The sequence below is a fragment of the Pseudorca crassidens genome, chromosome 16 (assembly GCF_039906515.1).
Source record: "Pseudorca crassidens isolate mPseCra1 chromosome 16, mPseCra1.hap1, whole genome shotgun sequence".
NCBI lineage: Eukaryota > Metazoa > Chordata > Mammalia > Artiodactyla > Delphinidae > Pseudorca > Pseudorca crassidens.
The window spans coordinates 17,830,691-17,846,294 of record NC_090311.1 but is presented as its reverse complement, the minus strand read 5'-3'; the positions used below and the strand labels follow the sequence as shown (position 1 = coordinate 17,846,294).

Genomic DNA, 15,604 nt, shown 5'->3' with positions numbered 1-15,604 from the left:
CATCTCAAGAGGAGTACCACCACCCCCAGAAAGGGCAATGCTTATCAGAAAGATGAGAAGGTATCATGGTACATTTCAGTGATGGACAGGAAGCCAGGATGGAAAGGAAGGCAGAGAGAAAGGGAAGAGATATTTAAATGTGTACAGATGAGGTCCAAGTGCCCCCAAACCCATGGGCTTCCATCCCCTCCACCTGGGCACTTTAGACTCAGGAGAAGGGAAATAGAAGAATGTGGACATTATAATTCCTGGGCTTATATTTGCTGTTGCTTTTGTGGGAGACTAGACTGGGGTGTTCAAGCAGAAGCCAGGAGACCAGTGTAGCAAAGAGAAAGGAGGCATCACACAAGAGGTTGGTCTAGGTTGGAGCCAAAGTCACAGATTCCATGTTTGACCACTTAAGGGAATTGTACAGTCCTCTTTGGAGGAAGATAACCTCACAGTCATGAGAGCCTCCACATGGACCTTAGTGGTCTCCACGAAGCACGGCATGGAGATTCACTCATCCCGTCAAGTTCCTCAATATCTCCTTCAGGGACCGAAATGGGGTGGGGGGGTGGGCACGCATTTCGTCCAGTCTTACCTTGACTGGAATGGTGCCTCTCTTTTTCTCTTCTGCAAATCACACCCTCCCAACGCCAGCAGGGCGCCTGCAGTACTCTGAGAGACCTGAATCCGGAGAGCTGCCAGAAACCAGTTTTAGCCTAGTCATCACCTTGGTTGTGAATTTCATATGGATGTCAGCGGGGCAAGGGCTGCTGTGGGGAGGGAACACTACACACATGGCTCAAGTTCTTGGACTGCTAGCACCTCTCACTAAACAAATCACAGACAACCTCTCTCACGTCTAGGACACGTGGACTGGTATCACCAACCATCCAGGCATTGCTCAGATGCTGCTGGGTGTTGCTCAAGCTTTAACACATTCGGTTTAGAAACAGAAGACGGAACGGAGCCCATATGCAAGTTGGTGTTCCTGATGGATGAGGGCAGCTGGGGTCCTCAGGCTCCCTGGGACAGTACCAGAGCTGGGATGTACCACTGAAAATGTCCTTTGTAACCAGAACTGCAGCTAAAGTCAGGTGTGGAGTCTACATCAGCATTTCCAATTTCATATTTTGTCCTTGAACTCTTTACTTACAAGCTAAGAGAGACGTTTAAATCTGGATTTGAGACTCAGTTGATTAACTTAGACAACAAAGTAATCAGAGGGGAAAAGATTTCTTGTGTGTTTTTATATACTGTGGAAGATTTACAAATTCAAAAGAATGTTAACCTAAACTTTTCAAAACTTAAATCACTGAGTAATTATTTTTTCCAGCTGATAAATGTCTCAGCTGATAAATGGCATATATGTGTCTAGTAATAATCAATACAATAAAATTATTGTAATGCAAAAGAATTTGATGTCCCCAGGAGTTCCTGGCCATAGATTTCTTTGGCATCGCCAAAACTATACAGCAGGATTGGCACATTACTACCTACAAGCCAAATCCTGCCCACCACCTGTGTTTGCAAAATAAAGTTTTATTGGAACATAAACACACCCAATATTTTTACATGTTGCAAATTGCTGCTTTCACACAACAACAGCAGTTACATAGTTGCAGCAGAGACTATAGCCCCCAAAGCCTAAAATATTTACTGTCTGGCCCTGTTTAGAAAAAGTCTGCCAACTGCTGCTCCTTATTTAAATGATCTTACTATATGCGTACCTGACTGTTTAGGTTGGAAAGTCTTGGAAGGAGATGTCATGTGTGTTTACACGGCTCCATTGAGAACACAGTGCAAAAACCCATCTTCAAAGCTTGTGACCAGTGTTGTCTGAATTGGATAATGATCTTATCCTCCAGATGGAAAAGAGTAGACAAAATGCAAATGGGTCTTCTAAAAATACTCTCTGGTTAAAGATAGGGGACGGGAGGGACAGCGATCGTGTGTTTGCAAAGTGCTGTAAACGATACCCACGCAAACTGCTACTTTCCATTCTGGAGGCCATGTTCACAGAGTCTCCAAACAGACAGTATCTGGGCCTGGTGATTCCTACCACGCCAGCCACCATGGGACCTGCAAAGGGAAGGACAGAGGCGCATGACCAGTCTGCATTTCCCAAGTGTGGGACTCCACAGTGCACATCAGGTCAACAAAAGCAGGTCAATAAATATTCGTGAAGTAGCCTCTGGGGGCAAAGCCTGGAAATAGACCTCAGGGTTTACAATGAGGCAAACTACAGAACCCACAGACTTTTGGTGGAAAGCAACATAATCAACTGTTCTGGATTGAATGTTTGTGTGTCCCACCCCAATGCACATGCTGAAGCTCTAACCTCAATATGAAGAGGAGGTGGGGCCTTTAGGTGGTAATTAGGTTTAGAGGAGGTCGTGAGAGGGAAGGCTCTTATGATGGGACCAGTGCCCTTATAAGAAGAGAAAGAGACACGAGAGCTCTCTCTCTTCCTGCACCGTGAGGACGTAGGAAGAGGGCTTCCCCAGAATCCCCCATGGTAGAATCCTGACCTTAGGCTTTCCAGCCCCCAGAACTGTCATAAATGTGGGCTGTTTAAGCCACCCAGTCTATGGTAGTTTGTTATAACAACCAAACTGACTAAGACAGAAATTAATGACAGTGTTATTCATGCACTGGAGATGGAAACAAAGCATCAGTGGCACAAACACGGGAGTAATTCATCCTGGTTAGGAGTCAGGTTTTATTTTAGTTAAGCTGTGGAGGGTAAGTAAGAGCAGGTCTGGCTACATCGTTTGCAGGGCCCGGTCTCAAATGACAATAAGGGATCTTCCACTCAAAAATTATCAAGCATTTCAAGACGGTAACAGAATGGCATTAAACCAAGTACAGGTCACTTCTGCACAAGTCACAAGCCCATGAGTTTGACAAAAACAGAACATATCAAAGGGCATTTGATGCAGAGGCATGGAGGGAAAGCAGCCCAAATAAATGTCCTGGTTCGGGGGCTCCTCCTAATTTGGGTTCAACGCCTTGGAGTCTTTGTTTGTCCTTGTTACCAAGCAATCTGACTAACTAGAAATACACATGCAAAGAGAATTCAATCTTTTCTTTCCCCTGAAGATGCTACCATTTGCTCTCAGGGTTCCTAAATTAAGCCTCAGACCTAGGATGTGAATTTAGAACTACCTGCTGCTGTGTCTGGACCACAAGGCCACCTGCCCTTAGTGCTGTCTACCGGTGTGGAGGCCAGTCCAGAGCTTAACCTTCTCCTCAGGCATGTGCCCAATCGGGAAGCGGATGGTGGCACTGAGGAAGTGCAAGGACGTCGTGGCAATCTCGTCCACGTGTTGGGTACCATTCCGGATGGGAAGTCCACTAGCCACCATGTATGCATCTCCAATGGTTTCAACCTGAAAATAAAGCAAGAAAGTGGCCTTGTGTTCATCGTGAGGGAGGCTGGGGGTGATGGTGGGGTCAGAGACAAGGCCCCTCATTACTGATCCTGTTTGAGGCCACAGCCTTTGAAGGGTCATACTCGCTGACCTTCATTCCATCCAAGTCCCAGCATTTCCTCGAGTTCCTACTCTTGTTCTGGCTCCTACAAAGCCTTCCTTCCCTCACCCTCTTCCCCACAGTCTCTGCTTTCTTCTCTGAAATCTGAGAGTGCTGGTGATTATATTTCCCCAACCCTAGTTCAAAACCAGTCAGACAGGCAGCAATATACTGATGGGGTAGATCTTGAAGGATCACACGGGTCCATCGAGTGCAATCCATCTTATCCAAGCTGAACTGTCTTCACTCCACACAAGGGCTCTTAGATCCAATTACACATATGCTTATATTATACAAAATACGTATAAATGTATGTACCTGCCTGATCTGTCCTCTTTTTCCCCAATCCTCCTAATAAAATCATCTTTCAGATCCTTCATTCACCACAGAGAATAAATGACAAGTGTAAGCATAAAGTTACAGCCCCTTCCAGATACGTTTGCTTTTCAGCAGAATCCAAAGATGATGTGGAAAATGTGGAATTTCAGGCCTTAGCCAGGCAATAAGACCACGTCTGCTTCCTGGTGACCCTAAAATGACCCAAAGCCAGCAAGTACACAAGTCTAACTGCTTCTAGGCTACCTCTCCCCACCATGGGCACATCCCTTAGCAATAGAAACTAATTTTAGCATTAGTTCATGCAAAACGTAGCTAAGAAGAAAACAGTAAGAGGAAATCCCAGAGGAGGCTCGTCTAAGCAGAGCAGCTTCCATTTTTGTTGGGTGAATGTGATCTGCTCTTTGTGATTACCTGTACCATCTTTCCTTCTGCTCTTGACCAGAGGCAACATTTTGGGGAATTTGAGGGGATAACCATTGAGGATGTGTTGCCAGGGAACATGATTGCACTGTCCCAAGTCTTCCTGATTCCAGGACCACAGGCAGAGCCCTGCAATCATGGTCAGAGCTGGTAAACTAGTGGCTGCCCACCAGGTGCGTGTGAACATGGGCACCTTGGAGTCATGATCTGGCCCCATCTGAACAGCCAGAAAGCATACAAAGTGGCCTCATCATCACCACCAGTGAATGAAGCCAAATTATTATGTTGCTCTCCTCCCCTGCAAGATTCATTTTTCACTCTAGGTGATCCTGTTCATACATCCCCAGTGTAGCACTAGGCGGGTGGTTGCTGTCTGACCTTTAGCCGTGAGTCTGATAGTCTAAGCTTGGGGGTCTATCTTCACCTGAATTGCTAAGGGCACAGTAACAGAAGTGAGACTCACGACAGATCCAAAGACAGTCTTTAAAGGAGAGTAAATGTGAGCCTCTCTGAATGTGGAAAAAATATATTCAGGAGGGAACTGGAGGAATTAGCCAGAAGAAGGTCAATGCCTGTTTTAGAAATGTGTTTACTGTGAGACAAAATAATGGAAGGAAACAGAGGGAACAACTGATGATTCTTGACAAGCACCTACATCTGTGATGAATCAAGCCCTTTTCCAAGAAAACAAACAGGAATCAAATATTGAGTTTCTGCCATGAATTGAGATAGACTGCCAGCCTGAAATAGAACCTTCCTCCTGGCTGAGGTCTAGGGCCGGATTAATCCTCACTCATGCCCGGAGACAGCCTACAAGGGTCATGTGTGTCTCCACAACCCAGGAACCAGGTGTCTCACCTTATACACATCATAAGTTTTAATGATGTGATCAAATAAACTGTACAGGTCCTTAAGGAGCTGCACAAGTTGCAGCGGGGAGCTGAGAGAACAGAGTTTCGTGAATCCGACAATGTCAGAGAAAAAGATTGTCATGGACTGAAAATGCTCTGGTTCCACGGCTCTTCCAGCTATGAGCTGTTCTCCAATGAAGCTGAAACCAGAGAATAGGATCGTTTTTGAACAGTATCATTCATCTTGTCTCCTATAGACCCCTACAAAGTCTCCCTGGTAGATCCTTTTCTTCGGTGGGTTAGATTTTGGGGTCACAAAAATCCATCATCTAGAGGGATTCTTTTGACACCCATTTCTCTGCCTGCATTTTCTCTAAAGAGATATTTGAATTGGTGGGTATAAATTCAGGGAGGGGTGAGAAGCAGTTCACATAAATCCCTTTTCAAAAAGATTTTCTCCCTGAGGGAATTTCATTTGCCCCAATTGGCCATAGAATTTGATTTTAACGACTCAGTCTGCAGATGTGGAAGCAAATGTAAACATTCATCGATCCACAAATTAACATTTCTGCTTCTATCAATCAATCTCACACTGACACATTCAAATCACCAACCCCATTTCTTTGTCAAGACACATAAGAAGGGTGCTGGAATTTTAACAGCAGATGCTCTTCTAAGTGTTTAGAGAGTGCACAGGTGATAACAGAGCCAAAAATAAGCAAGTTTTGAATCTGAAGTTATTGGTGCCTATTGTACTGTGCAAAGCATTTGGGCAGACGTAAAATCTGAATATGCTGAGGGTAGTAATTAATTGGACTCCTGAAACTAGAGCGCCATCTAGTGGTCGCTTCCTCTTGCTGCATCCCCTATATTCCATCTTTTACAGACCTGCGTTCTCTAATTCCTGTGGATTCCAGGGCCTTGCCTCTATCTCCCTTTACAAGGTGTACCAAATTACACACAGAATGCTTGACGCATTTTAGAAGAGACTAACATTCTCTTAGAATAAGAACACAGGAAAGAGTCTCTCCATGTGAGGTCTCCTTAAATAGCGATGGTGTTGCTTCCTAGTTTGTCAAGGCCCCTGCTACTTTGTGGAATACCTGGGCAGCATTGTACACAGCAGTTGATCCACTTTCCTCTTCTCGGCCATCAGCTAGTTGGTCCTCTCTTCCACCCCCTCCTCCAGGTGATTGGGGTACACTCTCAGCTTGCTCACCATACTGTTCAGTACATTCACGCCGCTTTAAAAGAACCCAGAGATTTAAGTCTTTTTCCAAGAACTTTAGGGCCACAGTGGAGAACAACTTCCAAGTATACATTCCAAGACAACATGTCTCGCCCTTAAGGTTTCCTACTTAAGGGTTGCCGATGGACAGCAGTGAAATGACAATGGCCCAAAGGCCGCCTGGCAGGACAGAGCCTGTCCTTTACCAGCCCTGTGAGCTTGAGGGGCACCCTCTGAGCCTCAGTTTCTTCATCTGGGAAATGAGGATAGTAATACATACCTCCCAGGGTCATTCTGTAGATTCAGGCAGATAATGAGTACTAAGGCTGTGTCTGGTACCCAGTGGGCACTCAACAAACAGTAACCTTCACTGCCCTCCCCACCACCCCCACTTCCCGACATGCTCCATGTCAATCGTCATGGTCACGCAGAAATGTAGATTTCAGGATGGGTCATTCTTTTCTTTTCAGACGGCAACACCAGATGTTTTCTTTTCAAACGACAGATGTAAGGGGCGTTTCTAGATCCTATAGGCTCTTGTTTTACTTTTTTTTTTTTTTTTTTTTACGGTACGCGGGCCTCTCACTGCCGTGGCCTCTCCCGTTGCGGAGCACAGGCTCCGGACGCGCAGGCTCAGCGGCCATGACTCACGGGCCCAGCCGCTCTGCGGCATGTGGGATCTTCCCGGACCCGGTCACGAACCCGCGTCCCCTGCATCGGCAGGCGGACCCCAACCACTGCGCCACCAGGGAAGCCCCCATAACGTTTTCCTGATGGAAGGGAAAGTGGGCCTTTTCTCTGGAGACTCACCCCAACATGCCTTCACCATGACCACCATCTTTTCATTTCCCTCCTCTCTGACAGGGAAGGTCGAAGCGGCGCCGACGCCCTGGGCTCCTTGATTTGGCTGCTGATTTCTGAAATCCATCTGGGGTTTAAGCAGCTAAATGTCTGAGCTTTGTGCCATTTGGGACACTTCACTTTAAACAGACATGTTTTTAAATTTGTAAATTGAGTTTTTAAGTAAACTGACCAGATCAGAATTTCAGAGAAATCTGAGTATTTTACAAGAAGTATTAGGAATCCTCCTGGAAAATGGGGACTCTAATGTAAAACATATAAGCACACCCTAATTAATCTTTTTTTTGATAAAGGTTTTTTCTAATAGAACTTTTCTTGAAATGAAGCATATCTCCACGTGCTTTCAGGAGCGTATAGCATTTGGTATTAGAAATCCGCAAAGTGTGCTTTACGCAATTTGCATTCCATATAAAATGTTACATAAAAGTTATTTTAACAAACAATAAATGTTAACTACTATGTCCCACCTCTGTGTCCCACTTTGTAAACCTACTTTCTTTCACTTCCTCATTGGCTTCTACCGACATATGTTAAACATTCTGCTTAACCAGGTTTTGTAGAGGAAATAATATTTTGAGAACAATGTATTTGTGTTTTGGTAAAAAAAAAACACTGTGGTGTAACAAAATGAATGAATCTTAAAGGTATTACTAAGTATAAGAAGCCAGTCTGAAAAGGCTCCAGACTGATTCTGTTTATATGACATTCTAGAAAAGGCAAAATTATGGAGGCAGAAAATAGCTCAGAGGCTGCCAGGAGTTTGGGGAGGAGAAGAAGTTGATCAGGGGAAGCACAGGGGATTTTTTAGGGTCATAAAATTATTCTGCACAATATTGCATTGGCGGATCATGACACCACACATTTGCCAAAAGCCATAGGACTTTACAGCACAAAGAGTGAACCTTAAAGGATGCAAATTAAAAAAAATATCAGCTGGGAGATTGGACAACTGCAAGACAGAATGCAGACTGTGACAAAAGAATCTGTTTTACAAATGTGTGACCTAATCTCATTGAAGGGGATGGGGATAAAGTGCCGACGTAAGTAACTTCTGAAACAACTAGAGACGGTGAGGCTAAAGTCAAAAGGAGCTACTCAAAACCACTCTACTCCAGGTTGGTAGAATTGCCTCTCAGGGAGGTACAGATGAAGAACTCTGAAACGACTGTACTCAAATACTGGGATTGAACAAATAAGTAAGTGGATGGCAGATGGTGGGAGCCAGGATTCTCACTGTTGGAAAGGGAGGTTATGGATCAGTGATGGGCAGAGACCAAAGTAAATGAAACATGTGATAACGACATTGGAGATGTCACTATGGACCCATGTTTAGCTTAATACAGATACAGATGGGTAGATAGAGATAGGAATGTGTGTATACATAGGGGTTAGTATATACCCACATATTATCTTGCTCTGTCCATGAGAGGGGCTAGAAGCAACAGCATCCCAGCAGCAACAAGCACATCTAGTGTCCAGGTGTTCATTCTCCAATACAGGAGCCAGGGCTTCTTAAGAGAAGCAGCTGAGGGGCTTCCCTGGTGGCGCAGTGGTTGAGAGTCCGCCTGCCAATGCAGGGGACTCAGGTTCGTGCCGCGGTCCAGGAAGATCCCACATGCCGCGGAGCGGCTGGGCCCGTGAGCCATGGCCGCTGAGCCTGCGCGTCCGGAGCCTGTGTTCCGCAACGGGAGAGGCCACAACAGTGAGAGGCCCGCGTACCGGGGAAAAAAAAAAAGAGAGAGAGAGAAGCAGCTGATTCTAGTATTGGAGCAGGGAAAATACAAGATGAAGCTAAAGCATCTTATACCACCAGAAACTAAGGAGGCACAAAACAAAACACTGCCATGGGTGTATGTCAAAGTACACAGAAGCCAACTGGAATTAAATGGTCAAAGATGAAACACTTTGAGCCACAAAATAAATAAAGAAGTATTAGATTATAACTCAAAATATAAAGTTACTATATAATAAATTATATATAAATATCATAAATGAAATATAATAGGAAATTGAATGGATAAATAAATGGGAGAGAATAGACAAACCTATAGAAATAAATTCCAAACAATTTATGTAGATATTTCTCCATTCAAGGTGGTGGAGCAAACACCCCCGTCCTTAGGTGAAGATTTCACATCGTGACCTCTTTCTTACCGGGACAGTATAGGAAGAGGGGAAATCAAGTCTCAAACGTTAGTGGGCATCAGAATCACCTGGGGAGCTAATTAGACACAGACCCTGGGCCCACGCCTCACCCCACTTCTACCCCCAGTTTCCAGTTCAGAAGGTCTGCAGTAAAGCCTGAAACGTGATTTTCTAACAGGTTCCCAGATGATCTGCTCCGACTGGTCGAGGGGCCACGCTAGGCCAGTGCTCCGCAGACTGGATCTTCAACATCACCTGGGATCTTGATAGAAAAGCAGATTCTCAGGCCTGACCCCAGACCTACTGAGTCAGGAACCCTGAGGATGGGACCCAGCAATTCTGTTTGAACAAGGCCTCCAGGTGATTCTGATGCCCATTAAAACATTTGAGAACCATTGGTCTAGTGTGCGCAGAGAATCCGTACTGTTTCCAGTACCAGGATTGTTGGCAGGGGTGTATGGGAAGTTAATGGAAGGGTGTGTTTCTCCATAAATTAGGTGCACGTCGTACTTTTCCTGGTTGTGGTCCTGTGTATCTATCGTCCCCTGTGACCAGCTCTCATTTACCCAGATGAGCAGAGGACTACAATGATGAGCAGAGGACTACATTGTATGGGACTTCCATTAACTTCCCATACAATGGTGTATGGGAAGTTAATGGAAGGGTGTGTTTCTCCATAAATTAGGTGCACGTCGTACTTTTCCTGGTTGTGGTCCTGTGTATCTATCGTCCCCTGTGACCAGCTCTCATTTACCCTGATGAGCAGAGGACTACAAGGAGGGGGAAATATACAGATTTTTCACAGCGTTCCCATACCTTCCCCACCCACCCCCACCCCCCGTTGGCACCATCACATGGCAGCTGAGCTTAGCAAGTGTAGGTGGGCTCCTGCCTGGGTTCAGTGGAGGGAAGATGTGTCTAGCTGCTGGGTTCCAAATTCAGATGCCCCTGGATCTGAGATTAACCTTTTAGGATGAGTCTCACGTCTGCTTCATTTACCCACAGATTAGAATCAGAATCTGCTTTCAAAGCAACTAGCACACTCAGAAAGCCTCCTGACTTGAAAAAGTCTCCAGGGAATGCATGATGCTCTAAAGATGAGAGTTGGGATAGGTCCCTGGGGATGGGCTAGAAATGGTAGGAAAGGCAATAAAAAAGAAATGACGGGAAAAAAATCAAGAGAGAAGAGCGGGCTGGGTTTACATAGAAACACACACACACACACACACACACACACACACACACACACACACACTTCCCTATCCTCTCTCCTAGATAGTGGTTCCCCACCTGAACTGCATGTTAGAATCACCTGGGGAAATTTAAAAACCCGGACGCCCAGGCCATACCCCAAACGAGTGACATCAGATTCTCTGAGTCTAAGATCCAGGCCTCAGCAGTTTTTAAAGTTTCCCAGGAAATTCCAATGTGCAGCCAAAGTGGAAATTAAAAGTGCCAGGGGGTTCCACCTGCTATACATTTTCTTATCAATTTTGATCAAATTTTGCTTCACCTCCCATTGCTTTTGCTTAATTCCCTCATGGAATGTGTTAAGAGACAACCTGGCCAAAAAAACAAAAAAAAAAAAACAAACCTGAATATATCCTTTGTAAGTAGAAAATTGGACACCATTTATCAAAAATTTTAAATATGTTTAAAATACATTTACCTTGGGCTTCCCTGGTGGCGCAGTGGTTGAGAGTCCGCCTGCCAATGCAGGGGACACGGGTTCGTGCCCCGGTCCGGGAAGATCCCACATGCCGCGGAGCCACTGGGCCGGTGAGCCATGGCCGCTGGGCCTGCGTGTCCGGAGCCTGTGCTCCGCAACAGGAGGGGCCACAACAGTGAGAGGCCCGCGTATCGCAAAAAAAAAAAAAAAAAAAAAGTGAATCAAATACATTTACCTCTTCAATTTCATGAACAGAAATCTATCCTGAAGAAACATTCACACATGCCCACAAAGATACAAGACTGCTCAGCGCAGCAATTTGGAACAGCAAAAAATGGAAAACAGTCAAAATGTCTATCAATAGATAATATATGACATAGCCTTACAATGACAAATTTTGTAGTCCTTAAGAAAGAATGAGGCAAATTTGCATATACGAATATGAGGTAAGAGATACCCAGAGAGAGGCCACAGCATGAGATCTTCTTGGGTTATCTGGGTGGGTCCTAATCGAAGGACAAGTGTCCTCATGGGAGACATACAGAAGAGATCTATACAGAGAAGGCAGCAATGTGAAGATGGTTCTACATAGACCTACATGGCCACAAACCCAGGGACGCTGGGGCAGCCACCTTGGAAGAGGCAAAGAATGGATCTTCCCTAGAGCTTCTAGAGGGAGCTCAGACCTGCTGAACCTTGATTTTGAACTTCTAGCCTCTAGAACTGTGAGAGAATAAATTTCTGTTGTTTCAAGCCAGCAGGCTTGGGGTTGTTTGTTACGGCAGCCCTAGGACACGAATATAAGTCATAGAGGCCCCATCAGAGGCCTCCAGTGATCTTCCAGGCTATTGTAAGGACTTAGTTTTCACTCCCAAAATGGGAAGTCAAGCGAGGATTTTGAGTAGAGAAGTGACACAATCTGACTCATTTTCTAACAGAACTGTTCGGGCTGCTATTCTTGAATAAATTATATAGTTCTGAGTTTCTTGATTTTTTTTTTTTTTTTTTGGTAACTAAACTGCAATTTGTCTTCTAATTATTTAAAAAATATGAATGTTAAAAATAAAAGAATGGAATAGATTCTAAATTAATAAACATTTAACAAAACAATAAAAACAAGCACTTAAAAGCTAGCCCGAATGACCAAAGCCGGCCAAGGAGTCTCTCCCAGCTTTACCCTCTGGTGCCAGGTTTAGATCATCAAAATGTTCGTGGTCCTGGTGGTGGATCAGCTCCCTCATCAGGATGGCAAAGCTGTAAACGTCTCCCTTCAGGGTGCCTGAAAGGGGCACCTCTGGGAGCCGTCCAGCAGAGCTCTGCGAAGCCGAGGATGTCAGCTGCCGGGTGGAACTGGAAAAGCCGCTCCTTTTTTCTCAGGGAAGCACAGGAGCAGTGAAAGCATCCAGCCCCTGAGAAGTCAGCCCTGATGGTTCTAGACTTTCTCCATATTCACACACTTGGGGGTCCGTGTGTGTGAATAGGGAGGAAATAATCAGGATGATCCTGCCCTAACATGTTAACAGCAGTTAACTCACAACGGTGCAATCGCAGGTGGCTTTCCTTTTCCTTTTCCCTTTCTATATTGCCTACAGTAAAAAAATGATTTAACAATTCATAGAACATAAAACTAACCACTTGAAAGCGAACAATCCAGTGGCCTTTAGTACACCGGCAATGTTGTACAACCACCACCTCTACCTAGTTCCAAAACATTTCTAACACCCCAAAGTAAAACCTTGAGCTCGTTAAGCAGTTTATCCCCATTTCCCCCACCTCCCATGTCCTGCCGACCACCAATCTGCATTCTCTCTCTACAGATGTATGTATTCTGTATATTTTATAAATCTACATTTCTTTGGCAGTGAGGTTTATAGGTTTATATCATTATAGGTTATAATCATGAAAAGAAAATATATTGGGGGATAGGAAGATAGAAGTGGCTGCTAGCAGGTTTTCAAAATTTCCCCCTTTTGCCTTTCTCTGCAAGATACCATCCTGCCCCCATATTATAGAAACCTCCCCATGTACACACAGCGAAGCTGCTGGGAGTGTGCTGCTTCAGAGACAGGCAGTCAAGGTGGAGGGCACTGGGCTCATCAGGGCCCAGGACAGTGCAAGGTGAGACTCAGGAGTGTTCAGTAACTTGGACAAGTAGGAAGAGTCGTAGAGTCTCAATTCGCGCACGTGTAAAGGAGGGTTGGACTCCGGGCAGTGGGTCTGATCTTGAGATGCCCATCAGAATCACTTGAGAGGCTTTTAGAAAACAATATGAGGACTTCCCTCGTGGTCCAGTGGCTAAGACTCCATGCTCCCAATGCAGGGGGCCCGGGTTCGCTCCCTGGTCAGGGAACTAGATCCCGCATGCACACCGCAACTAGATCCCACAGGCATGCCTCAACTGAGAGTCCGCATGCTGCAACGAACACCCAGTGTAGCCAAATAAATAAGTAAACAAACAAACAAACAAATAAATAAAATACAGATGCCCAGACCCCTTCTTCATAAATTCTGATTCAGTTGGCATGGGGTGGGACCCAGCCCCTTGCATATTTTTTAAAGCTTCTCAAGTGATACCGGAGCGCGGAGAGGTTGGAGAACTACTGAGCTCATCATCTGTAAGGTGCCTGGCAGGTCGCGCCTTCTCCGCTGAGAGCACAGGATGAAGACGCGAGGAGACACAGAGGACTGAAGAGAAGGGCAGTGACTCACTTCAGGTCACCCAGCTAAGCCAGGGTGGGAACTAGTCTCCTAACTCAGACACCCCACCATGGACTCGTGCCACTCGTGGGCGTTATTTTTTCCTCATCTCCTTGGGTGGCTGGAATAACCACATACCATCAGCCCCAGAGGGAGGCCCACCTGCAGGTACCCGTGCACGTGAGCCTCAGAAAGCAGAGGTGGGATAAGGAGCCCTTTACCCCTCTCCTGACAGCTAGTGGGTGCAAGACCTGCCAACGGTTACCCGAGCGGTCCGTCGTTCTCTCGTTGTATCTTCTGTATGTCCGGCCATATTTGAGTTCCCTCAGCCCAAATCCTGACAGCTTCACCTGCATCCGTCTGTCCACCAGGCAGCTGGAAGGCTTCAGGTTGCCAAGGGATCCCAGTGGGCTCCTGTGGAGGAACAGCAAGCCCTGAAGGGTGGAAATGAGCAAATGAATCAGAGCAGGTGCCAGCGGACGCTGCTGGAAGAAACAGAGACACAGCGGCAGATGGACAGAAACAGACAGACCCATGGCGGGAGACATGCCCATCTTCACGTTCATTTGTTCAAGAGCCATTAACACAGCCCCTCGCCCAGGGGATCACCCTGGGCAGGAACACCCAAAAAGGAGAAAACTATTTCTGGCCCCTCCATGTGGAGCCACAAACGCAAGGCCAGCTTAAAATAAATGTAGCCTCGTGGTCAGACTCCTGGGTTCAAATCCCAGCTCTACCACACAGTAGAGGGCAAGTTACTTTTCCCTGTAAGCCTCACCCTTCTTGTCAAAATGGAGATGACGATAATCCCCCTCGGGGTGGCTGTGGAGATTAAATGTAATGATACCTGCGAACCACCAGACATGGTGCCTGACACAGAGTAAAGACGGCTACAAATCATAATGAAAAATTTGTATGAATATAATAAAGGATATCAACAATCTAGAAACAACACTATGCAATTAAAATATTATTTTATTACTTACATATTGAGGATTATATTCCATTACTATCTACAAAGAATGGTTCTATAATAATAGAATATTATATTTATTACATGCACTTAAGGGTCCTGTTTGAGCACTTCACAGGGAGAGGCAATGAAATGAGGAACGCTGAAAAATTCTCATGTCATTCACTGTGTTCTTAAGAGGTTACGTCAATTATTTGTGTACAGTAGTGAAGCACTGTTATTTATAAAGAGGACAGAACAAACTCTAGAGTCAGAAGACGTGTTCAAGTCTAGACTTCACCAGTCAGTCTCTTCAAACAAATCACCTGGGGGCCTCGATTTCACCATCCGTGAAATGGGTCTGCCTTAGACGCCTGCTACTTGAAAGTCATGTCCCAGGGAACAGCAGCAGCAGCAGCACCTGGGAGCTTGGCAGAAATACAGAATCTCAGGCGCTGCCCAGACCTACTGGATCAGTCTGTGCATTTTAACCCGATCCCCAGGAGATGCGTGTGCTTATTAGTCTGAGAACACCTGTCCTTGTCAATTGTTCCCAGCCCTGGCTGCACGTTAAAATCACCTGGGGAGCTTAAAAAGAATATATCAATGCTAGGGCCCAGATATAAGAACCTATACTAGCTGCAGATTACCTCCCACACAAACCAAGCCTGCGTGCGGAGGTGAGTGATCAGAATGGAGGAAGAGGGCTTAATCTGAAGGCCGGCTGAGGGAGCTCCGTCCTCAAGGCAGTGATGATTCTTACTTAGCAAGGAGATGAGGGCGGGGGATGGGGATCTCTCACAATGAAGGAACTCAGGGTTTTAAACTGCTCCCAGGGAGTGGGGACAGAGCTGGGAGACAAACCCAGGTCCAGTCGCCTTTGAAGCCCAGCCACTTCTAAACCACTAGTTTTACTGTTTCTG

General features: G+C 45.7%; 1 protein-coding gene across 1 annotated transcript in view; it reads right to left on the bottom strand.

Moving 5' to 3' along the window:
- Positions 1-15,604, bottom strand: part of LOC137209494 (guanylate cyclase 2G-like) — a 55,019-nt gene that overhangs the window by 5,588 nt on the left and 33,827 nt on the right. The window contains 10 exon segments of the mRNA XM_067711177.1: positions 584-613; positions 616-683; positions 1,969-2,067; positions 3,203-3,377; positions 5,137-5,329; positions 6,233-6,373; positions 7,104-7,212; positions 7,215-7,274; positions 12,210-12,404; positions 13,995-14,163. Coding sequence (XP_067567278.1) covers positions 584-613; positions 616-683; positions 1,969-2,067; positions 3,203-3,377; positions 5,137-5,329; positions 6,233-6,373; positions 7,104-7,212; positions 7,215-7,274; positions 12,210-12,404; positions 13,995-14,163 — 1,239 coding nt within the window.